At 39.7% G+C, this 26996-nt stretch overlaps 1 protein-coding gene across 11 annotated transcripts in view; it reads left to right on the forward strand.

Annotated features, from left to right (window-relative positions):
• Window positions 1-26996, forward strand: part of QKI (QKI, KH domain containing RNA binding) — a 108333-nt gene that overhangs the window by 68747 nt on the left and 12590 nt on the right. For all 11 annotated transcript variants that reach the window (XR_014154796.1, XR_014154797.1, XR_014154798.1 and 8 more), the window contains exon 5: window positions 20340-20427. Coding sequence is in view for 8 of the 11 variants with exons in the window: in XM_081855201.1 (XP_081711327.1) it covers window positions 20340-20427 (88 nt within the window). In the remaining 3 variants the exon portion in view is untranslated. The remainder of the gene's footprint in view (window positions 1-20339; window positions 20428-26996) is intronic.

Raw genomic sequence — 26996 nt, forward strand, 5'->3', positions numbered from 1 at the left:
TAGCATCTGCCCATTCAGCTACCTTGCAGAAGAAATAATTTTGACGCTTATTGCAGTCTCTTTTTGTTTTAACCACCTTAAACAATTTAGTGTAATCAGCAAACATAACCACCTCACTGCTGACATATAACTCTAGATCATTAATGAATAGAACAGACACACAATATTGCATGGCTTTTGGAGGTCACTGAGCATCATCAGTTCTAGCTGGACTGCTGGTGGAGGGGTTACTCCCTCTTGGGTTTTTAACGTCGTCGTGTGGTTGTTGTTGTTTTTTGCATACCTTAGGTTTTGCTCAAATATGCTGATACTTTCTTCTTATTTCTCAACAGCTCTGCTTTGTCTCCAGTCGTGTAGTTTACTATTAGAGGAATAATAAACTATTCATTAATGCAGTTTAGGCAGATCAAACATCTGGTTTCTTGGACAGTTTTTACATGGACAGCAATTTGTTAATTTTGTAGGCTTTACATTTTTTCCTAAGGAAGATCTCATGACATCATGTGATTATATTGTCAAATTTTATTCTTTCCTTTTTGTGGTAGATGGGGCCCCCAGGAATGGGTTCACCTGGAATACCATGGGTTCCGCTTTGCTGGTGAATGCCTCCCAAATGGTTTAGGTGTAGGTAATGTGCTGCTAATCCCACCACACTTCTAAGAGTTGTTTCAGAACAGAAAATAATTTAAAGTGGCATGGTTGGAATAAACAGAACTATGGCTCTAGCCATAGTTTTGGTTACTATAACATAGCTAAATCTGTATCCACCAACAGTTGAGTTTAATTAACAATAATTCAGTCCAGTCATCCTAGGGAATAGTTGAAATATCCACTGTTGCAAGGAGAATATTTAAATCTTTAGCTCATAAAATGGTAGGGGTCTAGGGATACTTAACACGTTGAATTTAGATTTAGAAGATCCTGATTGCTTCTCTTAAAGTTAAGTATCAAGGCCAGCAAATCAGAGTTCCCAAATGCATTCTAAAAGATGGAGATAAGGCCACTTCTTCTGTCAGGAATGTACTTGCCTTTCTGCCTATAGCAGAAGCAGGTTTGGTTCACCTCTGCTTGGTTTTACTTTTGCCAGTTCATGCAGTCAAAACTTTATAGTATAATGTCAGATGTAGTTGTGGCTCATAAATGCAGGTGAAATCAAAGAACTTGCTTCTCAGTTAATGATGGGAACAGAGATTGCAGAACTGTAAATTATGTTTTACTTCTGCATTCCTTTTAATATTTGAATTGGCTGTTATAATAGATCCATCTTACATTTAGGAATTTTTTTTTACTATCAGGTGGTTCTACAATCTCTTATTTGGCTTCTGGTCAAATGAGATTCACAGAACCTGGTAACGTGCTCTGTAAGTTGCATCAGCTTAATTTGCAGAAGTTCACTTGAACTATGTGAGTAGTGAGGGCCTGCAATAAAATAGTGTTTTTTGCCAACCAGGCTGAGTATCTGTAAGAAGTGGTATAATTAAAGGAAACTGCTTTAATATTTAAGGAGCATAAGAACATGGTTCCTTCTTATAACAAGCAAGCCGTAGTTCTCTTTCACGCCAGTGTGTTCTGTGACAGTTCTAATATGTTAATTTAAAGCAGAAGTAAAAAGCTTCTCTGATTTTCTTTCTTCTTTTCGAACTAAATTTACTTTTGTAATTTGCTAGACATTTTGACCAGATTGCTGAATGAGGCTGAAAATAAGATTTACTAGTACAGTGGTCTTATTTTAACAGGACATCTCTAGTAGTGACCGAACCTAATTGCAAATTACAAAGTCATAAATCTGCTACAGCAACTTTCTGAACTATGTTAAGAACATATTCATTTGTAATAGTGAATTTTCTACAATGCCAGGAATCAGACTAGATGAGGTTGATCCGGCTCTGATTCCACGCAGTCTTAAAGTTGGCAGTGGTGTTTGCATTTTAAATGATGCTGCTCATCTGTTTTCTGATGTTGCTGCACTTGAGCAGAGGTGGCATAAAGAACTTGGAGGTAGTGTAGGATCATATTTGCAAATGTAAAGTATAATACATAGGAGTTTTGTGCATCTGCTTCACATGCTTTCTGTTTTCAGTGATGGTGAAGCTGCCATAACTCCTGACTTTTGCAGACACTACCACAAAAGTATTCTGTGTCCAGTTGTTCTGGCATTTTACCTCCTTCCATAGAACTAAATAATGGCATAATGACCAAAGCTTTGAATATCTATATGGGAAATTCAGGTTTGATATTTGCTTACCTGTGTAGCTCATTAGTTAGTCCTGATCATCAAATTACCTTGCAAAATTGTTCTTTATTAAAATAAAGCCACAGAATAACTAGCTTCCTATCTGATAATTATACAGGGGTCATAACTTGGATCCTGAGTAGCATATGCAGGGAGACATATTTTCTCCTGAGTTCTTGATGACTCTGTTCTCTAGAGCCATTGCAGACCTGTAGGCCTCCGTCTTTCAAACTGCACAATCTAAAAGACTTGCCCTGCTGCCTATCTACTAGTAGTGATTTGGTTGACACACCTGGTCATACTGTTTTCATCTTTCTTTTGCCTGTGATCCGGACCCTATGCCATCTGAATGAGAAATGGAGGTTGCTTCCCTGTAAACGGAGTTCTTCCCAAGTGCCATTGTCTAGTCAGGTATCCCTACCACTTCCCTCTTTTGGGAAATATTTTTTTATTTACTAAAAGATAGAGAAGCAGAGGGACTGAGCAGTAGCTCTGCTTTAAAGACTTTATCTCCATGTGTTGGATGGTACTTCCTGTGCATTGGTAGTTAAAAGGTTCCAGTGCTCCAACCTATTACTTGGCTAGACAGGGTCACTTAGGAAGAATTCTCCTAACAGGTAAGGGACTTCCCCTTTCTAACTCCAGTTTTTGTGTCATGTTCCAGGTCTTCCAAAGGTTGATAAGCCCCTCCCAGAAAAAGTAAGTTGGGTTGTGATTTTTCTGATTTATAGAGAGAAAATTAGTGGTCATTCTGCCTCTTCATAACTTTATAAAGGGTTGGCTGTGTACAGTTGTAGTTGCTTTATTTTCTAAGTCATCTTAACTTGTGTAGTTGCAACTTGGTAAAACTGACTCATGATACTATATACCGTATTTTTCGCACCATAGGACGCACCGGCCCATAGGATGCACCAAGTTTTTTGGGAGGGGAAATAAAGAAAAAAAATTATTCCCCCCCCCAGGTGCTTGTGGGGCCGGCAGCGGGGAGAATCGCTCTTCTCCCCGCCGCCCGCCTGCAGACCAGGTCCGGGGACAGCGGGAAGACGCGCTGCGCCTCCCCGCTGTCCCCGGAGCTTGCGGGGCTGGCGACGGGGAGAAGCACGCGTCTCCCCGCCATCAGCCTCCAAACCACATCAGGAGACAGCGGGATGGTGGCGTTCCGCCTCCCCGCTGTCCCCCGACCTTGTGGGGCTGGCGCTGCGGCTCTCCTGAAGCCTGGAGAGCGAGAGGGGTCGGTGCGCACTGACCCCTCTCGCTCTCCAGGCTTCAGCGAAAGCCTGCATTCGCCCCATAGGACGCACACACATTTCCCCTTCATTTTTGGAGGGGAAAAAGTGCGTCCTATAGGGCGAAAAATACGGTATTCCACTAAAATGGTAAAAAATTGATATTTTTGTGGATTTATTCTGAGTACTTACACATTGTAAATCGGAGAAGCTAATATTTGAAGATAATAGTGGTTAAGTTAATAAAATTTTAAAATGCCAAGGACTAGTAGATGGAATCCTAAATGGAATATATTTGTGAATATAAAAGGTTCTAATTATGATAATGTCATCTTCAAACAATGCCAGGCTGTCTGGCTTGATTGATCTGTCTGTTATGCTGAACATTTGCGTGCCATTTCATGTTCAGGCATTTACTGATATAAATAGTAAGGACACTTTTCTCTAGGATAAGGCCCTCTTTCACAATGAGAAATACATTAATCATACTTCTATTTTAAAAACCCATGCATTTTAGGACTATTATAAAGTATTTAGTTTGGAATAGAATGTTGTTATGTCAGACACATAGTTTGCACCAACAAATTTTGAGATTTAAAAAGAGAATGGGATGGCTAACAAACCACACAATGGCTGATGTGGAAATGAACAAAAATTAGTTAGCTCTGGGCTAAACTGTAGCGTGATACCATTGCAGCATAGAACATTATTGAGGGTTTGCTCCCAAAATAGTTGTTAGGAAACCACTTCCACAATAAGTGGGTGGCAGCAATCTGTTGGCACTGACTGCATAGCATTGGGTTATTTTAACCAATGAACTCTGGAGTATTATGTAAAATATTTTGAGCTTCAGCTATATTTGTGGCAGATATTTGCACATTAAAACATAGAGCAATGGATGAAGGGTGGTAAAAAGTACTAGTTGAAGCAAAGGGCAGTGGAAAATAACTTACAGATTTATCCATTTAATGGAGATTGTGACAGTTTGTTACAGATCCGTATGACCACTGGTGGATACTGTAGATCAATCTGTCAATGTTAGCTTCCACCTCCTAAATTTCATTATAAACTTGTATGCAGGAGATGCTATTGGGAATCTTAAGTTACAATCAGGGGGAAGGAGCACTTGGCTGATATTTCGTTACCTATAAAACACATACTAAGCCCATCTTCTCCACACCCACCCTTTATCTAAGCATGCATTGTGCATTCTGATATGTGGGGGCTGGGTTAGATTGTCAAATTACTCAGTCAACATCACTCGGTTAAATTAAGAAACTTCATTTAGAATCAGGAAAGAACAATATTGCAAAATATAAGCAAAATTTTGAATAAGCTAAACTAGAGAACATCTAATGGGTATTCCAGACTTTCATAGTCATGGATAACTATTATTCAAAGATGAGTTTTCCTTATCAAAACACTGAGTCCTGTGAGCTTGGGGAAATGTGGATACAGTGGTACCTCGGGTTACATACGCTTCAGGTTACATACGCTTCAGGTTACAGACTCCGCTAACCCAGAAATATTACCTCGGGTTAAGAACTTTGCTTCAGGATGATAACAGAAATCGCACGGCAGCGGAAGGCCCCATTAGCTAAAGTGGTGCTTCAGGTTAAGAACAGTTTCAGTTTAAGAACGGACCTCCAGAACGAATTAAGTATGTAACCAGAGGTACCACTGTAAAGGGATCTGAACTCGCTAGTCTGGAGTAAGAAGAAGGCTAAGGCGCTTTTAGTCGGCATACGATGGATGAAAATCTTTCCACAGTCTGATGGGACAGAGTACTGGCACCTGCATTTGTATGCTTACAAATTTCACATGTGGGAGGTAGGCAGCATTTCAAAAGTAAAGTGTAATTTGATGTAGTGACCTGTTCAAATAATAAAGCAGTCCTGTGTTGGGTGAAGCAGCTGGACCTAATTACATGTGACATGAAAATATATCAAACTGAATCCCTGATACTCTGCCCCTTCTAGGAAACGCTGCTTAAGGTAGGGGTAGTTTGGAGGTTAGAATGAGAGGAAAGGAATGCTTAATGTTTTTCCTTCTTACCACTTGTCCTAAATCTTTCTGCTTACCATTTGGTTCACACATGACAGTGATTTGAGAGTGTTCTGGACTTTTTTTTCTTGGAACACTGGGATCTGTTGTTGAAACACAACTGGCTTTTTCAAAAATGGTTTTCAGAAGAGTGCAGGAATGGCTGTTTGAGAAATACAGTCCTTGTTGAATATGCAAAACATTATTATTATTATTATTATTATTATTATTATTATTATTATTATTGTTGTTGTTGTTGTTGTTGATATTATTATTAAATTTGTTTTGTTTTATTATTAAACCAAAAGCCAAATACCCCATGCCCCCAAATATACATTAAAATTAAGGGGAGAAATACATGAAAAACACTCCACCCACTTCTAAAAGGCCACAGATAGTTCAAAGGCCTGGTTATAGAGGAAATAGTTTGCCTAAAGATATATAGCTGCATGTTCTTTGAATACTCAGTTAATTGCTTTGATTTTTTTCAGAAATAAGCAGTCAGATAAGTGTGTGTACATGCGATGTACAGTAAAGATCTTGGAGAATTGAGCTCATTGAATATATCAGATAGGTAGAATAAACCTAGTAAAATGAGGGATGGTAGGGCTAAGATTTATTTATTTTATTTAGCAGGATTTGTATACCACTTAATCCTCTAAGCGGATTACCTTACAAATACTCATAAAATTAGATGTTGAAAGCCAAGTCAGATTCACACATCTGGGTAAACAATTTTTTTATCAGGTGCCAAAAACAATACAATGGATGTTCCAGCGTAATATGAATAGGCAGGGAGTACAGGTGCTGCCACACTGAAAGATTCATTCCTTGCATGTGCAGAATGAATATTATGTGGCCCTTAGAGAAATAGCAGTTCAACAGATCGAGTGGGCAGCTCTGCAATGTTCGACAGAGATCACATTGGAGTTCAGCATTCAAATTTATGTCCGAGGGTTAATACCTTTAAAGCATAGAATTGTCATGATGTATATATAAGCTACCAAATCTTGTCTTCCCCAAACAGCAATAAGATAAGATTACCAATCTTAATCATAGCAAAAGCGGATGTATAGAAGACTGGGGACGATCATCATAATCTTATCCCTAACCATTTGTAGAACTTAATTTGCTACCAGCCTAGTTTAATCATCTTAAAACTGAGGCATGCGTCTTTAATCCTAATTCGAAAGCTTGCCCTAACTTTAGTATCCCATAATCTGTTGTAGATACCATAAATTCCTTTGATCCATAAAATGATGTATAGAAGAGGCCTGTTTTAAAAAACTTAAATGGAAAATACACCAAGATCTTTTCATAATTAAATTAACTATCGTGTTTTTTACATCGCTTGTCTTTCTATTCTCTGTATCTCTTATAGCAACCATAATTGAAGATTAAGACAAAACTAATTTAAAACAGATTGAAGTGTTCTCTGTCCCTGATCCCCTTCTTACAATGTACTGTACAATTATCCTGAATAACTCCTTAGGTGTTGTGAAAACAAGGAAATGTTTGTTTGCTGGCTTATTTACATCTTTTAAAATCTGTTTCTTCAATTATTATTTTCTCTAAAGTAATGGTAGTTGAGCACATGTGCCACATGTCAGCAAGATTTAAGTAGAGCTATTGTCCAGTACATGTGTAGCATATCCTTTTAAAGTGTTGGCTTGGGTATTGCCTTTGTTATAGTGAGCTATAGAGTTATGACCAAGTGTTCATCCTGTCCTTCTCATGTCCAGGAATACCGCAACTCCCTGCTGCCCCTGCCACTTGTAGTGTTACACCTCCTGTCCCCGTACTCATGTCTGACTTAGAGTGGTACATGCTTGACTTGACTAAATTCTTCAATTTTTCATTCATTTCCTCTGAGGCATTGCTGTTAAAGAAGATCACAATGTTGCTTTGTAACTAATGTTCTAAACTGCATGACAGCATAACCTAAGATTTACCTTTCATGTTTTGATTCTGAAATACAGAGTCTACCAGTAAGATTTTCTAGCACATGGCTGCTTCTAACAAATACTTGTGTTAATTTGTAAGCATTCGGGGTAACTGACTTGAAAAAGCAGTTTTTAATATGGAGTATGTATGTGGTAACTCTTAATTGATGCAGTTAGCAATAAGCTGTAGTTAATCAAATGATGCTAGGTGTGCTGTGTTTATATTTTTGCAGTATGACATAGTAAAGCAAGAAACATCAAGTTCTGCTGAGCTGCTGAATAAACTTCGGTGTATGTTTAAATCGATTAGAGAACTCTGTTGGCATATAACAAGAAGTCATGGAAATATTTCAAACATGCATGGAAATATTTCAAATGTTTCACTGCGTAAGCATTGACCTGCTATGACAATAAATTTGTGCTGGTGTGTTGGTGGTAGAATCCTGTCATAAAGCCTAAACTGAGAACCTGAATAATTAACTTATGGCTGACAGTCTGCTTGGGAGACTTTTTATTTGTACTATCTTAAATGTTTTAAATATAAGAGTTTTGAAAAGTATAGTTAGAGTAGCATGGGTAATTTAGTCAATTGCAAATGTGTTGTTGCAATATGGAGTGTAAGAATTATGTGTGGTGTTCAACCAAGTTTCCTCAAAGTAGACCCATTAAAGTTAAAGAACATTGTTAAGTTAGGTCCATTCATTTTAATGGCTCTACTCTGAGTAAAATTTAGTTGGTTACCACACAGTGTGTGGATTAATGCTTGGAAAATACTGCCTGGCCACATGTCCCATAAATTAATGAAAATGTTCATCCATATAAATCGCTGTGCCTACTTGAACTTGAAATTCAAATGCACTTTTCCTTCTGTACCAAGCCAGGCATGAGGATAGTATATGAATGCATCTTTGCCACTGATTTTTTGGAAAGTAGCAGCAAGTAGAATTCATCCAGTTTGGGACTAAAGGTGGAAGTCCCCTCCCCCTTCTTCTGCAGTGGCTATTTGCTGTAGTAGTAAAAGTATGGGTGGCAGCAATTGTACCTGGATCTTTCCCTCCCCTGCTGCTTTGGAGATGATTCACCCACCTCTCTTATACACAGTTTGAACCTCAGTGGCTTCTGAACTTCAGTTGGGTTCTTGAAGAGAAATTTCAGAATGAAATAATTAGCTTTATATAATTACAAAACAACAGATCTGTACACGTAAACCTTTAATCAATGAAAAGAATACATGCAAATTTCTTAATTGATTTGAATGTGACAAACTTGACTTTCAAGAATAAAATGCCTATTCCTAATCACACTACTAAAATTAGAAGGATACTCATTGTTTATATGTGGATCTATTTTTTTATGCTATTACTATAGATTGCATTTCCAGCCTCCACATTTTTGTTTTCTTTTTCAAATGATAATTGATATAGAATTTTGTGTTTTAAAAATATTTTTATTGATTTTAATAAAACAAAATAAAGCCGCTTCAAGTAAACATATAATCTGTTACAGATACAGATTATAAAATACCTAATACAACAAATGATTAAATTATTTTAGAAGAGTTGCAAATATTGGCCAGCATTCTACATTCTACAGTTTCTCTCTCCACCCAAAATATGAGCTATTTTCTTCTGTAAGTAGAATTAGACAATGTCCTCTTAAGAAGTGCAATAGACAGGTTTTATTAACTGTTGTAATTTTCACTGCCGATCCCTTATCCAGTTTTCAAATATTAATAAAACTTAACATTATAACGATAGTGATGACAAATGTGACTTTCTCTTATGAATCCATAATCTTTTCTGCAGCCAATTTACTTTTATTGTCTTGTGACACAACTCAATTCTTGGTTGCTGAACTTATTTATTTATTCAACAGGATGTATAGACCACTTAATCATCCTTAACATCTAAGATTTGCATAGAATATAAAATGCTCATTTAGAGATACAAGTAACTTGTTTTTAACATTTGACCTTAAGCTACATTTTATCAAAATATAAGTAAAAGCAGCAGTTACTAAAATACTGTGTAGGCTAGTGTAAACAAAGACCTTGCTACATATGGTGAAGGGATCTTCCTATTAATAGCAGATAGGGAGTTCCAGACAGTAGGTTGATTCCTTGCAAGTGGAGAATGAACATTACATGACGTTGTAAAACTTCCAGTTGGGCATATATGGGGAAAGCTGATCTTTCCAACTAGACTGGTCCAAAGCACATTGTACTCGGAGTATTTTATTTAGAAAACATGGTTTTAATCTTTTAGTTGAAGGTATATATTGACTTAGTAATAATATAACCTTTCTAGTAGGAAGCTATGCTGTGAGAGTGCATCTCCCCACCCCCACCCCAATGTGCAGAAAGGTGTTGCTACTCTTTCCAACCATGCAGGGCCATTTTAATCTGAATAGAAAATCTGTCTCAGGGCTGAAGTACAGTAATTAGCTGTCTCTTCAGAGTGTCAGAGCAAAATTACCATTGTAATGGTTTAGCTGGAGGATAAAAGGATTGAATTTGGGTCCCTTTGCCTGCCAAACTAAGTTGCCATGGGAATTTTCAAACGTAAGAGGCGTTTACTTAGAGCAATTTGAAGGGTTTGAATAAACTCATAAATTATGGTTTTTAGAGCAGCAGCAATCTCTGCTTTCTCTGGCATAGGCTGAGCAGCAACATGAAGGCTGTTAGAAACTGCTTATGCTTAATGAGAACGAGTTGATCCATGCTCCCGTGCAGACTATCAGCTTATTAAAGCTAAACTGTTTCTGCTAAATACTGCACAGTAAGCACATTTCAAGAGAGACAGTTTGTAACAAATCCCTAGAGTAAAAAACAAAATCTGATTGCTGTAGATGTAAATTGAATTTCCCTTGCTGGATTAGATCTCTTTTCAAGTAATACTATTAAAAATGGTTTTTATTTTGTTTCAGTAAACATTAACTTGATTTTAACTTTCCTCCCTGCATGTAATATTTATTACAATACTTGTCAAATCTGACTATGGAGGGGATAAAGGGACACTGAAGACTTCATTTGAAAGCAAATAAGATATCTGGGCACTTTGAACTGGTTCTTTTGGGTCACGTGTAAACATTTGCAGAGACCATGCTCATTCTCACTAAAGAAGTTGGGCTTTGACCTATTGACTTGCTAGTCAACTTTGACACTGTGAGCAGGTAGATTCTCTTTCTGTAAATAACTTAAGTAATGAACATTGCTCATGCTTGTTTAACCTTCAGTTGTTCTTGATGAATCAGCTGTAGATGTAACAGTAACTTGTGTTCTGTTCTGGGCTTTAAGAGCATGGTTTTAATTGAAGCCTTTGTCTTTTATTTTTGTTGATATCAAATTGGATGTGACAGAGCTACCACTCCTATCTATACCGTGTGTGTGTGTGTGTGTGTGTGTGTGTGTGTATGTGTGTGTGTAAGAGAGAGAGGGAGAGAGAGAGAGAGAGAGAGAGAGAGAGAGAACTATTTTAGGAAGGGAGAGAGAGAGAAAACTATTTTAGGAGGGGTGTGTGAAAGGGGCAGAACTGTACCTCACATAAGCTAGCTGTGCTGTCTCTCTTGAGGTACATTTGTCCCAACTTGGCTGACACAATTTCAACTAGGCTAGGAGAAAAGTGCCTGGGATTGGCAAGTATTTGGGAAGGATTCAGCTGTTCCTCATTCATGTGCTGATTTTGATCCCCAAAACCTGTTTTGTGCAAATAAAAGATGTTTGGCCCTCAGCTTATATTTGTGATGTCAGGCTCCAAGGTTCTCTTCTGGCAGTTCCCTCATTGTGAGAAGTGAAGTTACAAGGAACCAGGCAGAGAGCGTCCAACCTGTGGAATGCCCTCCTATCAGATGTTAAAGAGATAAAACAATTATACAATTTTCCTCAGACATCTGAAGGCAACCCCATATTGGAAAGTTTTGTTATCTGATGGAAGTTATCTGACGTTTCATTGTCTTTTTTAAATATTCTGTTGGAAGCAGCGCAGAATGGCTGGGGCAACCCAGTCAGATGGGTGAGGTACAAGTAATAAATTACTATCATCATCATCATCATCATTTTTTGATAGTGTTGGAAGGGTTGTAGCTCAGTGGCAGAGCATCTGCCTTGTATGCAAAAGGTCCTATGTTTCCCCCCCTGCATCTCCAGGGAGGGCTGGAAGAGATTCTCTGTCTGAAACCCTGAAGAGCTGCTGCTGATTATTGTAGGTGGACCAGTGGTCTGACTTACATTTTCTGAAGGGCTTCAAGGGCACACCCTTATCTCAATTCCATCCATTGCCTCCTAGCCTAAAAATAAAAATAAAAAATCACATCCCTAGAGGGCTAAATGGACCTACACTCCATATTTCAAATTTCTGTTCCCTGGAATTTGGTGCAGCCCAGCAATTTGAGCCACACATCCTTATATTCTTCAAACAATGACCTCTTGATCTGCTTGGCTGCAGGAAGAGGTGAGGGAAGGTAGCCAAAGCTATATATTTAGGGTAATCTAGTGATGGAGACTGCCCTGTGAGCTGGATTAGAAGCACCCACTGACAAAGCATTTCAGCCCTAGTGATAAAGCATTATTGTAGCACGCTAGTCTGGCAGATGTACAAGCTCAGCAGCAGGACAAGGAGCCCAGGGCAAACTACTCTCCTTACCTAAGAAATGCCAAGCAACAAAGTAAAAGTTATGTTACAACGGTTGCACATCACCCCAGTCTCTGCTGAGCGATGGCAAGATTCCAGGGGGTTCCAGGGTCATGTTTCCGTTGTAAATTCAGGCACACCATAGACTGTAGAGTTTAAATATAAATGGTTTATTTTACACTTACATACACCCTAGAGCAGGGATCGGCAAGGTTTAGCTCACCTGGGCCAGTTCACTCCAGTGTAGATCCCTCCATGGGTTGGATTGTGCCTGTGTGTGAGCACATGCGCCCATGATTTCCGGCTTCTGCGCAAACTTGATTTCCGGCACCACGGAAGCAAGGCACCGCGCTGCATCAGTTTAGCACAGTGCCCGGAGACTCGCCAAGTGGGCGGCTCGGTTCAGGGATGGCTCGTGGGCCGGTTAAATGACCGCTGTGGGCCACTTGTGGCCCATGGACCTTAGGTTGCCTACCCCTGCCTAAGAGTTTTCAACGGAAAGGGTGCATGCAGGCCCCATTGATGCAAAACTTAGGTTGCTAGTTAGGAGATTGAAAGCTAGAATCTTCAAAGTAGCTTTATCTGAAAAGCTACCTATACCACTCATAGGGCCAGCTGGACAGGCACAGCTCAGTGGGGACTTCAGCAAGTGAATGAGACAGTGATGTTTGTATGAGGGGTGGTGGAGGATTTGTTTGGTACTGCCGGGGGGAGCATATGGGTATAAACCAGCCCTGTAGAACTGGGTGGGCTCTACTTAAACCAGACTGGAACAAAAATGTTGCTGTTTGAAAACAAAAAGTTGGAAGAGTAGCTTTTAAATTGATAACTGGGAGAAGGCTGATGAACGTTCAAGATATATCATTCTGAAGGGTTGAGGGTGAAAACGATTGAATGTTCAAATGGAAGAGGGCAGAACTAGACAATGCAAATGCAGGTGGGCATAATAGCCATTCAGAGAATCCAGGTTGCTTTAGATTAAAACGTATGTGCCAAATACATTTGCAGAGATACACTGTATACCAATGTTTAAATGCTAATGCTAGAGGTATCCAGATCAAGATGGGTTGGCTGGGGTGCTTGGTTTTAAAGAAAAGCATAGATAGGTATTGTGCTCATAGCAGAAACATGGTGAAAATAAGTGAATTAATGGGACACTGGTGTCTGTGGATATAAACTCCATAGCATACACACATACACTAGCAGCTGTGAAGAAAAGCTAATTCCATTTTAAAATCATTATGAAAGGGATGGAAAAATAAAACTGCCTGCCCCATGATGCTTTCCCAGCCTACCTGGAGTTGCTAGGGATTGAACCTCTGAGGCCTTTTGTATGCAAATCATATGCTTGACCACTGAGCTTCAGCCATTTTCTCAAAGTTTACATTGTGTTAAATCAGCATTGTTTTCCCCATTCTACTCTCTGTTTTTGACCTCTTAGTACAGTGATTCCCATTGCGGGTCAGGGCATCCCTGGGGGTCTGAGGAACGAACCATCCCCTGCCAGGGACTCACTTACCTTGTTAATTGCACAGTGAAAGCCTTACATGGACCATCCAGCCTCTGCTCCCAACCAGCACTTGCTTGAGTGCCCACAATGCAGTTTACTGAGCAGTGCGCTAAGAAATTATTAATCCTGAGAGTTGTAATTTCCTTTCCTGATGTTAGTAAATAATACTAGACTTAAAGCTAGCTTCAAAGATAACTTCCCTATTGCCTGGAGCCAGTTTCAGAAGTTGCAACAAGTGAAAAAATTAACTCAAAAATTAAGGTATGCTAGACGACAAAACAAGCAAAGTTCATTTTTAACTATGTGATAAAACATTATTTCCCCTTCAAGGAAAAATATGACTAAAATGGTCACATTAGTGCATGTAGTTTTTTTCAAGAAGTTATCATAGTCCCTGTAAATTACCTGAATATTTCTACTTTCAGAAACAAAAATGTAAATGCAAAGCTAGATAATTTTAAAATCTCTGGCAGCATACTCTGCCAGTCGAGCAGTCAAGTCTTTCAAATGTAAGGTCATGTGACTGACACATTTGTCCTCTAAAGAGAGGACATGCAATTCTTTCTTTAGTACTCTGTATTTTTAACTGGCTGAATGCAAGTCTTAGCCAGAAGTAAGATGAGCTGTAGCTACCTAACAGAAATAGCATTATCATCATTCTGGAATTTATATGCTGGTAACAACAAAACACTAGTGGAAAATAACTTGACTTGCGTTTATAATGTGTCTTGTTTAAGCTGAGTAACTTTATTTGTTGTGCATGTACCTTTTTATAACGAAGTTCTTTCTGCACGGGGTGCAAACTGGTCTGTAGTATGTTTTATCTCTGGCAGTTTAGAGGATGCATACGTTTGAGTAATGGCATAAGAAGAGCCCTGCTGAATCAGATTAAAGCCAATCCTTTTACTAGATGCTAGTGAAAATTTCACAAACCGGAAATGAGCACAACAGACCTTCCCCTGTTCAGAGTAGTGCTGTCTCTGATCCTGGAGGTAGTATGTAGCCACCACCACCACCACTACTACTACTAGTTGTTGTTGTCATCGTTATTATATCACCCATCATCAGTAGATCTTAGGACGGTTCACAACATCAAAATACAATATGAAAAACACAAAATACGTAATAAAAATAATAACAAAAACAAATAAAAAATACGGTAACTCCTCCCACAACACATTCAAAAGGGTATTGGGTGTTAATCAGCCAAAGGCCTGGTTGAAGAGAAATGTTTTTGCCTGGTGCCTAAAGGAGTATAATGCCAGACAAACCTCACTGCGAAGAAGATTTCACAAACAGGGAGCCACTGCAGAAAAGGCCCGTTCTCATGTTGCACCCTCCAGATCTCTTGTGGAAGAGGTCCATGAAGAAGGGCCTCAGAAGATGATCTCAGTAACCAGGTTGGTTCATATGGAGATAGGCAGTCCTTGAGGCATTGCAGTCCTGAGCCATTTAAGGCTTTATAGGTCAAAATGCCTAGGGACGCGGGTGGCGCTGTGGGTTAAACCACAGAGCCTAGGACTTGCTGATCAGATGGTCGGCGGTTCGAATCTCCGCAACGGGGTGAGCTCCCATTGTTCGGTCCCTGCTCCTGCCAACTTAGCAGTTCGAAAGCATGCCAGTACAAGTAGATAAATAGGTACCGCTCCAGCGGGAAGGTAAACTGTGTTTCTGTGCGCTGCTCTGGTTCACCAGAAGCGGCTTAGTCATGCTGGCCACATGACCTGGAAGCTGTACACCGGCTCCCTCAGCCAATAAAGCGAGATGAGCGCCGCAACCCCAGAGTCGGTCACGACTGGACCTAATGGTCAGGGGTCCCTTTACCTTTACTAGGTCAAAACCAGCACTTGAATTGGCCCTGGAAACTAATTGACAGCCAGTGCAGTTTGGGCCAGCATCAGTGTAATAGGCTCAAAATGTCTTGCTCTGGTGAACAATCAGTTGCCACTGATTCTTGTGGAATCCAATTCCGTAGATTAATTAGTGAACTGTATTAGATTACGTAGGTGTATTCTGCCAGAGAAGCATTTATTTGTAGGACCACACATCCAAATAAGCAATCTCTAAATTTTGTACCTTAGAAATTCCAAATATGGGCACCCTTTTTCTTAAAAAATAAAAACAAGCAAACAGATAAGACACACCTGTATCCTTGCCTGCCAGAGGCAAACTTTTAAAGGAAAAATGGCACCTCATATGAAATGGCAAACGAAACACCATACCTCCAATTTACTACCTGCCTTTCTGTCAAAGAACTGCAAACTGTCTTAAGTACTTGAATAGGGTCACAGTCAACTTGGTAACTTCCTTTCATGGGTATCTCAGCTTCCATCAGCAGGGTTTCCATGTCGGAGCTTGGTATTCAGTTGCTGTGCAAATAGTGTGGTGAGCTTAAATGTTCATAAATTTTTTTGTATAAACAGCTCACATTAACTCATGTTCATGCCCAAAGAATATGGTTTTTAGCCCTTCTTATGTAGAGCAGTGTTACCAAAAACTAAGTCAATATTTAGAATTATATAAGTTCCATGGTAGTGACTCTGAACCTGGACATATACAAATGTATTCACTCCTGGCACTTTATCTTGTTGCATGTTAAATAACTAGAAAAAGGAATCATGGGAAAAGTTGCAATTAGAGCAAGTATCATTAAATAGAAAATGTCCAAGTGAAGAGAAATGCAAGGAGATAATGCTAGCTCCCCCCACCCTCGGTGTGTCTTTAACATTGTGACCATTAAATTTGTCAGTGAAATAGTCTTTGCATATCATTTGAACTGATAGCTTACTTTGAAAAAGATAAGGCAGTAGCGCTGGCTAAAAAATAATGATGTCAGTTTACTGTTGCTTGGCCTAAGCACTGTAATGTGCATCATAGATTTATTCCAAAGAAAGTATGCCATATCATTAGTTTGGTGCTGCATATCCTGCTGAGGTATTTGCAGGGATCCAAATCTGACTTTCTTTTTTTTTTAGTTACCAAGTTGTATCAGAAAAGTACAACGGGGTTGACAGTTTGAGTGTCCACAAATGTTTAAGTCAGAAATAGTATGTCTTGTTTTCATTTGGTATCCATTCTTAGCTGCTAGTAGAAATTTTTGTTTACTTTCGGGAAGGGTCACAGCTCAGTGGTAGAGCTTATTGCATTGCATTGGAAGGTTGCAGGTTCAACCCCTGGCAATGTCTCCTGCTTGAAACCCTAGACACGCACTGCCACTCAGTGTAGGCAATACAGAGCTATATAAAACAGTGGTCTGACTCAGTAAAAGGTACCTTCTTATCTACTATTCTTCTGCAAGTGCACTTAGTTGAACATAATCCATTCCCTATCACAATTTCTTTTTCTTATTGGGGTTTATTTCAGTAAATCCTGTTGTTTCCTAAAATGGCTACATTTCTTTCAGAACTTTCTTCATAAATTCATTTCTTGAATGAATCTTTTCCATCTTTAATGGTACCAGTCAGTTGTTCCCAAAGTTGCTTTGGTGCATCCCATCTGGGCTGCAAGAATCATAGAATCGTACTCTAGTCCAACCTCCTGCAATGCAGGAATCTCAACAGTAAGTAGGAGTGGGTAGCAGGAACTACCAGAGAGTAAGACCCATTGGCAGCACTGCAGAACTGTTGTGTTGCAATTGGGCAAGGAAACGAGTGGGAAAAGCCTCTCCCAAGCATCCTTCCTTTGTCGCAGCCTGTTTTGAGTTAAGAGTACTGGTAACTATAAAACCACATGATAATTTTCTGTCTTATACCAATGTTCCATTTTCACAGTTTTCTCACAGTGTTTTTGTGGGTCCTTGCAAGTTAAATGCCAGTACAGTGGTACCTCTACTTACACACACCTCTGGTTACGTATCCTTCGGGATACGCACGTGGCAAAACCTGAAGTATATTTTCGGGTTTCTCCGCATGCGCAGAAGCGATCTACTGCGTGCATGCACAGAACAGGCACCCCCGGTTGCAAAAACCTCGGGATCCAACCGGAGCTGTGGAACGGATCCCGTCTGCAACTGGAGGTACCACTGTATTTTGATCTTAATGATGTGTAACATTTTTGTCTCAAAGTTAGAACATAATACTGGATTCGCAACAAAATGTAGTGTGGAGTGCTGCTGTTTCGACTTCTAGCCACTCCAGCAGTCAGCATACTATGACAACTGAGAACACTATGACCTCTTTAGAACTGGGTGATATATTGCCCAAATTCACTTTCGAGTCTATATCATGATACACATTTCATAATTTTTGACCTAGCAATATATTGCAATTCATGGTGTGTGCATGCTATGCAAAAATCACAATGTGGGAAAAACCTCAAAAACAACCAGTGGCTCGACAAAGCTCCATCCTAAATTCAGACATTGTGATATATCAGTATATTGTGATATTTAGCTGGTGATAATAGTGCATTGTTGAAACCAGGTATCGCCCAGCCCTAGAGCTCGTGGACTGTTTTTGGAATCACCCCGGTTTCCTAACTATTTTTTGTATTTCTGCAGATGGTTAGTGTCCACCAAAGCTTGGTCCCTCTTGCACACGAGATATGGTCCCTCTTGCACACGAGTGATGCCTTTTTGGCTACATAAACAACAGCACTCATATTCTGGGCATTGTAGACAGAGGGAATGACAGTGTACTCTTGAAGCTCCAGTGAATATGTGGAAAAGTCGCTTTAGAGATAGCACATTCAGTAGAGTGGGTTCGTGGGTTTGAGCCCTACTTCAGGCAAAAAAGATTCTTGCATTGCAGGTGGTTGAACTAGATGACCTCTTGGTCCTCTCCAACTCAACAATTCTATGAATGCTATATGGAAGCTGTTTGATTGTTGTTATTTGTGCTGGGCAACTGTGGGTGATTAGCTGGTGGGGAAAAAATCTCTTACATGGAATTCTCCTATACTTGCATGTGAAGTTCAAAAATGATTTCAACTAGGTTTTACTGTATGAAATATATATAAATATATAGTAGATCTTAGTGTGTGTGTGTGTGTGTGTGTGTATGTAGATCCGTGTGTGTGTGTGTGTGTGTGTGTGTGTGTGTGAAGATTCACTGTAGTTTCAGTAACACCTAGCTTTTATCTAACATTTATAGCATAGTAAAAAGGATCAGAAAATCCAGTGCAAAATCTTAACAGCATATGATATGGTCTTCAATGTTACTAGAGACTAGAATTCAACAATTTCTTTGCCCGCCCCTTCCAGTTATTAACAAGAACACTAAACTTTTCAATTATGTGAGTGTTTAGTGTGTTAGAGAAGAAAAGCTAGTTAGACAATAAAAGGTTTGCCAACTATATTAAACTAATAAAAACCATGCTTCGTCAGACTTTCCAGAAGTCTACTTACAGCAGCACCTTAGCATTATAAATTGTACTTCATTCATTGATACAGACTTACATGTAGTCTGATTTCCGTTGAAGATTCTTCATCCCCCTTTTTGCACCCTCAGTTTCACCCTCTTTTAAGGAGAATGCTTACAGAAATTTCTGACATTGGGAAACATGCTTTTTAGTAAATTGAGAGGAGAGGTATTGGCCAAAGAAAACAATTAAAAAATTGTGGTGTGCTTTTACACCATAAATTGTTTTAACTTGTGTTTCTGGATCACAAAAAAGAATTATAGAATTTTCAGGATTTGAAAAGAAAAGACTGTGGAACAATTATTATTGTCCTTGAACATTAATGAAACATTTAATTAAAAACACCAGCTAATTTTAAATGATGGCATAATAAACAAAAACTACATTGTGGGCCATGCAGCCACGTTTATAGAGAGAGTTTTGTAAACCAAATATATGGGTAAGTACCATTTCAAAATGATACAATATCCACAGCCATGGTAGAAGCAAAATTATCAGGGGATATAGGCAACCCCACCTTCTGACAAGATAGAAGTGGAAGGTGGGGGTGTTGCAGTATTTGCTGCATTTCCAGTACATAAGATTATCTTTCATAAGTTTATACTTACTATCCATTAAAGCTGCAAAATAAATCCAAATACAGAATTAAACACCTTGCTATTTGTAGCTTTGTGATCTGTCAGCACAAGACTGCTGTAATTGTAGAAATTGTGTCTGTTAAAGTTTTAGCAACTGAACTATGGACTTTGAATCCAGATGGAAAACAGCATTTGTGTGCATGGATAGTAACTTTGGAAATATGTTGTCTGCAGATGTCCCTGGCAGAAACAATATCTAAATGGTTTCCCCAATCTACCGTCAATAACTCTGTAACTGCTTGCAACTGCCAATTGTTATTTTTCTTTTGGGATTTAAAGAGATACTTACTTTATAAGACTTGATGGAAGCCCAAGATAGCCTCATGTGCAGCTTCCACTATACAACCATGTTTCATGGAAAGCTGTTAATAAAGTTTTCCGTTGCAGACTGCCTATAGCTCTGCATATGTGCCTTTCATGCAGTTCTGTTTGATAAAGTCTATGGTATCCAAAATGTTGTGTGAAAGAGAGCAGCCTCCAATTCTGCTATGCTGTCCTTCTAAAAAGCTCAGTGCTGTTTAGAAGTTAAGAATATTGGCTTCCTTCCCAGTGTTCTTAGAATGTAGGAGGAGGTCCAAGGAGAGTAGTGTTTTAGATTTAGGACTGAAAAAATAGGGACCTCATGTAGGTAGAGTAGCATCTGAGGGAGTTTCTCTATTTTACAAACATGTTTCCACTTCATATATTGAAATGTGATAAGCTTTTGCAAGTGCATTGATACTGTAAAATACTCTACTAATAGTCTACTTTATTTGTTCAGGCAGAAGGAGAAGATAGCCTTAAAAAGATGCAGTTGATGGAACTTGCAATTCTCAATGGCACCTACAGAGACGCCAATATCAAATCACGTAAGTACAACAGAAATGTGGGGGTTTTATATGGGAGGATGCTTTTAAATTGTGTTTGTTTGCACTAGATGGGAAAACAAAATATTGCCTGTGTTACATATGTAGCCCACTGACCCCTTATAGATCTTGCCATTTCCATAATCTTGACTCCTACACAGAAAACATCTCATGAATGTGCTTCACATGCCCTATCTTGCTTTTCCAGAATGTGCACACTCTCAGTTTGTGTAGTAATATGACACTGCTGTACTTATAATGTCATGGCATCATACAAAGTGAGCAAAGCATGCTGCTGAGAGGATTGGGATTAGGCACATTTCTTTCACATCTTAATTCTCCTTAAGAGTATCTTTAAATATTGATCTAGCTGTGTAAGACCCACTTTTCTTTGAAGGGCTTCTACATGACTGGGGTTAACTTAGATCTAGCCATGTGAGCAGAGGCTGATTATATGGTTGCTGGCGAAAGAATTGGCACCTGCAAGGAAGGGTATATATGCCAGTGCTGTAGGAAAAACCCACTGAATAAGCTACCCTCTCTTAGTTCCAAGAAGGACCAGTTTAAAAATAAAATAAATGTTTTGAAGATATTTAATATATAGTTAGTGTTTTCTGTGTAATTATTGGCATGTTTTCCCTTTTTTCAACTCTTCAGCTATGAGTTCAGTCATATATATTTTGCAATGGTTCTTAGTTTCATTCAGCATGTTTTCAGAAACTGCATATTCAAGGTTATCTTAAAACTAAATGTCTTGCACTAATTGGGTTAGATTTCAGTCATGTTTGAAACATAATTAACGGGCAAATCATTGCACTTTGAGGGTAAGAGTAGTCAGCCTAATCACTAATTGATATGGGCAATAATTTTTCCTGTCACTGCCTTCTTTCATTTAATGAACCACAGTCTCGCATAACAAACCCAACAGAGACTTACATAATGCAACTAAGTTGGCTCATTCTGTTAGCTTTAACACAGAGCTTGTCCAGAGAAAAATGGATTTCTGGTATGTTAAGGGGACCTAAAATTATTCTTAGGCTTTGATCAGTGTGTTGGAGGCTCCAGATGCATGCATTTAGGAAAACCGCTTTCATTGAAAAGAGGTGAAATGTTAACAAAAAATTATCTTCCTGCTGTTCTAGTGTCTCTTGATATCATCTGTATATGTTTAAACTGTGCTTAAATTGGTTAAAAGAACTTAACACTGAAATCCTGTCTATACTTGGGAGTAATTTCTAAGTAAATATGTATTGGTTAAAACCTACAAGTCTAATTGATGCATATGGGACTTTGCAATCCAATTAAAGCTCAGCTGATTTTCAGTGATTTTTGTGGAGTGTCTTACAGGTAGATTTCCCAGTAGCTGAATTTTTCTTACATTTTAGGTGTGTATCTTGAAGCTTGCTTGGAACATTAGCAGTCCCTGGATTATTTGCTTTCTTTAAATGGATGTAGTGGTGGTGATGGGAGGTTCTAGCTGCTGTAGTTCTAGATATAGTGGAAATGTGCAAGCAATATTATGTTGATGTTTTCAGTAAAGTCTGATTTATTCCCAGGCACCTCTGGGTAGGGCTGGAAAAGACTCCTGTCTGAAACCAGGAGAGTTGCTTTAAGTCAGTATAGACAATACTAAGCTAGATAGATCAGTGTTCTGACTAAATAAGGTAGCTTCATTCATATGTTCATATAATTTGAGGGTCTGTACTGTGGCATGTAGGGTGTTACTCTTAACTAAAGGTAGGGTTAGCAGCTTTTTTCTCTACCAAATATTTGGCACATGGTGTTATGTGCCTCTGAGCATATGCAGAATGTATTTCCTTGGTTAAGGGAGCTCTTCCTTGTTTACCCAGGTTTTTTTCAGAATCTAATTTCCTTCAGTCTGTCTGCCTTCTTTAGGATCCAATTTGCTACACTGCCACATTTCTTCTTTTTTTATTTCTAGCCCACTCTTCCTCCCAAAATCCAGGCCAATAAAGTTGATACTGAGGGGTAAGCTCCCAGGGGTTAAGGAACTTAGGTCCCAGGGTTTTGAGGGCTTTGTATGCTAGTAACAACACTTTGAATTGGGCAAAGAAGCATACTTGCAGCCCGTGTGGTGCTTTTAGGACCAGTAATACATGGTCCTGTTGGGTTGCCCCACTCAATGAGCACATTACAGTAGTCCAGGCAGGATGTCACTAGAGAATAGACAACTGAGGCCAGACTTTCCCAGTCCAAGAACATCTATAGCAGGCAAACCAGCCTAAGCTGGGCACAATCACTTCTAGCCACAGAAGCCACTTTGGACTCCATTGACAGGTTGGAATCCAGCAATACTCCCAGAGTGTAAACGTGTTCCTTCATGTGGAGTGCAGCCATCCTCCCCCACAAAAAAGGTTGTCTGTCTAATAATTCCTGGACAAGGGTACTACCCAGCCACAGTACTTCTGTTTGGTTAGAATTCAACCTCAGTTTATTAGCCCGTCACTGCTTCAAGCACTAATCCAACACCTGCACAGTGTCTGCTGATTCAGGTGGAAAAGAGAGATCTGCATGGTATCAGCATGCTGAGGACATCATGATCAAAATCCCCACATGACAGTTCTGGATGATTTCATATAGCTGCTGGATAATGTTGGAGACAGAGTGGTACCTTGCAGGTCCCACAGTTCAAAAGCCATTGGCTGAGCAACCGTGTCCTAGTGCTACTTTTTGGTTGGAGCAGAGCCATTGTAATACAGTGCCTTGTAACTTTCACCTCCCTGCATCATTCCAGAAGCACACCATGCATCATGGCATAAAAAACAATGGAGAGTTCAAGGAGACCAGCAGAGTTACACTGCTCTGTCTCTCTTCAAATAGAGGTCATTAGTCAGAGTGTACTTGGCTTTTTCAGTGCTAAAACAAGGCTGGCATGAGTCTAGATAGTTTGAACCTGGGCCACCCAGTTTAAGAGTAGAGAGCAAGTTTTCCCTTCTCCACAGAGGAGAGGCTTCTCTTCCATTCTCTTCTATAGAAACTAAGTAGGCTCGCAAAATAGGCCTTTCTCTGCTAGCCCTTCTTATGAGTAAAAAGCAGGCTAGCAAACATTTTGTAGACTACCAACTTTTTGGCTAATTTACCAGGCTGATCTTCGAGTCCGACCTGCCTAGGCTGTTAAAGTAAACAATACTAGGGTAGATGAACCAGTGTCATAATTCATTAGGCTGCTACATGTTTTCATAGTTGTGCCAGTCACCTTAGGGCCTATTCCTTCATTATGAGTGAGCACAGTGTTTGTGTGTTTGCATTTGCTTCACAGCATGCACATGCCCAACTGTACTACAAATGCAGCCACCACTACCGTGTGGCGTTTAAAAAAGCAAGTATGTGCTGTAACAGCATACATATATGACTAACAGCAAGAATGATTCAGCTGTATTTTACTGCCCCCCCCCCCTACTTTTCATGGTTCCATTCTGGCAACTAGCCACAAGGATAAAATTCAGACCAGGCACCCTTAAACGAGAGGTATTGTATAAAATTGATGCAGGTGTTAATGTTTTTTTAGTAAAGGCAAACCTTGCAAGGTGCTTGTTGTCTGGTTGGTTCTAGCATAGGGTAATTTAGATATGAATATAGATATAGATACAGATTTAGAGACACCCCAACAGCACTGTATCTAATCTGTTCTTATCCTATTTACTGTTTCATACCAGTATGCCTAGCACAGGGAAGGGGAACACATAACCCTCCAAATGTTGCTAGACTCAAGCTCCCAACATCTCTAGCCAGCATGGGCAATGGTCATGGGAACTGTAGTCTTGCAATGTCTGGAGGGCAACAGGTTTCCTAGCCCTTGTCTAGTATATAAACTAACTATATCAAGATCAGTCCTGCATCTGAGATAGGTCCTCTTAACAGAAGTGAATGGAATTAAAACAACAACAGCAGGATAGCTCTTGTAAACTCCCATCTAGTCATATATCTTTTACGGGCTTCGGTTGACCATGGCACCTAACTTTGAACCAATTTAGTCTAGCCTAGCAAGGCCTGGTTATTTGGTTCTCTAAATAACACCATGATAATTCTCTCAGAATTACAATTTAAGAATTCTCTTTAGGGCTTTCCTTTCATTATTAGGTAACTTCTTGCTGTGAATGATCAGAAGTCAGGTGAGCATGTTTCAAGCTCTCACTTTTCATAGGCCCAGCTGGGTCATAAGTAGCATACACTCCTTATGATCTGGCCAGGCTTCATTCATACTTGTATTGGTAAAGGTAAAGGTACCCCTGACCATTAGGTCCAGTTGTGACCGACTCTGGGGTTGCGACGCTCATCTCGCTTTACTGGCCGAGGGAGCTGGCATACAGCTTCCGGGTCATGTGGCCAGCATGACTAAGCCGCTTCTGGCGAACCAGAGCAGCACACGGAAATACCGTTTACCTTCCCACCGGAGCAGTACCTATTTATCTACTTGCACTTTGATGTGCTTTCAAACTGCTAGGTGGGCAGGAGCAGGGACTGAGCAACGGGAGCTTACCCCATCGCTGGTATTCGAACCGCCGACCTTCTGATCGGCAAGCCCTAGGCTCAGTGGTTTAGACCACAGCACCACCTTCATCCCTTACTTGTATTGGTTGCATGTGTCAATCCTATTCAATGCCACAGGATATGTTCCCTCATTCAGATACTTGGGGAGACAACAACAGCAGAATCTGTGTGCAGAGTGGCATGGCTGCCTAGCTCATGTCTCAATGGATTTTTTAAATACCCCTGTTGGCAAAAACATTGTAAAACAAACACATAAACATCTAATAATACAAAGCTTCATTGTTCAACAATGGCTTATACTTCTGCCTACTGGACCCTAAAGCTTGATTTCTTTCATTCAAGTTCAAGTTTCTGATCTCTCTCATCTTCAAGTAAAACAAGAAATTATTATTGGGACTTTGCTGCATGAAAAGGAAACATCCTCTAGAGCAGATATGGGAACCTGTTGTCCTCCATATGTTATTGGATTACATAATCCCTGACCATTAGCTATGCTGGCTGGCTCTGATGGGAACTGGAATACAACATCTTGAGGTCCACAAGTTCCTCATATGCTATGACAATCTCTGAGGCAGGAATCACCTTAGTTTGGTAGGATTCTTTCACCTTTAACAATTACCTGACATGCAGAAATTGGTGAAGCTTTTCTCACCATGCCCAAAGTCATGCTGAATATGTTCCAAGTCTAGCAGCTGATACATACAAAAGCCTTGTCAGAAAGAAAGTACCACATTTTTCCATGTATAACACACCCCCATGTACAGTGGTGCCTCGCAAGACAAAATTAATCCGTTCCGCGAGTCTCTTTGTCTTGCGGTTTTTTCGTCTTGCGAAGCACGGCTATTAGCGGATTAGCGCGTTTAGCGACTTAGTGGCTATTAGCGGCTTAGAAAAGGGGGGGAGGGAAAAAACTCACAAGAACTCGCAAGATGTTTCGTCTTGCGAAGCAAGCCCATAGGGAAATTCGTCTTGCGAAGCACCTCAAAAGACGGAAAACTCTTTCGTCTAGCGAGTTTTTCGTCTTGCGGGGCATTCGTCTTGCGGGGCACCACTGTATAAGACTCTTTTTGGGGACTGAAAATTGAGAAAATGGGGGAAGATTGCCCCGTGTATAAGACGAGCCCAAATTTTTAGCATAACCTTTTAATTAAAAAACAACAGCCTAGTCTTATACACAGAAAAATACGGTAGTTCTCTCAGTCTGGTCAATTATGCTGTCAGTCTGGTCAAATTATACTGGCCCTCACTTAGTGAGCCAAGTCAACATACATGATGACTTGGGCTAGGTTATTGTGGATCACTCTTTCTCACAGAGGATTTGTCCACTGAGTGAGGGTTCTTCATGGTCCTTCCAGATGAATCTGCTGCACTTTAGTTTCTCACATTCTGATTTGCACTGGCATCTGCAGCTTGTTTTAATTGTTCCTCCGTACAAAAGATTAAGCATAAGAAACTTTTAAAACGTTGATACAAGATAAAAAAAAATATTTGTACATCTTTCTCTGAATCTCTGAGGTGATATTTGTAAGGTATATTGCATATGTGGTACTGGGAAACTGACCATGGAACTTGACAATTTTAGAGTTTTGTTTTGTGGTACTACTGTTTTTTGTATTGTGACCTAGGATGTGAGCAACTAAAGCCAAGAAGGTGCTAATGAGTTCAGTTACTACCCACCCAATCTATAGCTGCTGTGTTCTAAAGAGTTAGAAAGGGAAATTTAAAACCTAAATCCAAGATAACTGTTTTGATGTATCAATGACTTACTCCCAAGTAAGCAGACACAGGATTTCAGTCTAAATATTCTGCTGAGTCAAGGCTGTTCCTGTCTTTTCTAACCAAACTTAGGTTTTCCATACTAAAAATGGGATGTTTTGGGAATTGTGTACTAACACTAAAGGTTCAAGGTCTGAGAGAAAAGCAAAGAGCTTCCCCCACATAACTGATTTTTTTACCATCACATAACTGTGTTTTATTAGAAAAGTCGAACCAGGAACAGTAACCTGCCACTTCTGTCCTAAATATGCTCTCCTGTGCTCTTAGCAGACTGAATTTCAGGT

The sequence above is a fragment of the Podarcis erhardii genome, assembly GCF_964252035.2.
Source record: "Podarcis erhardii genome assembly, chromosome: 3".
NCBI lineage: Eukaryota > Metazoa > Chordata > Lepidosauria > Squamata > Lacertidae > Podarcis > Podarcis erhardii.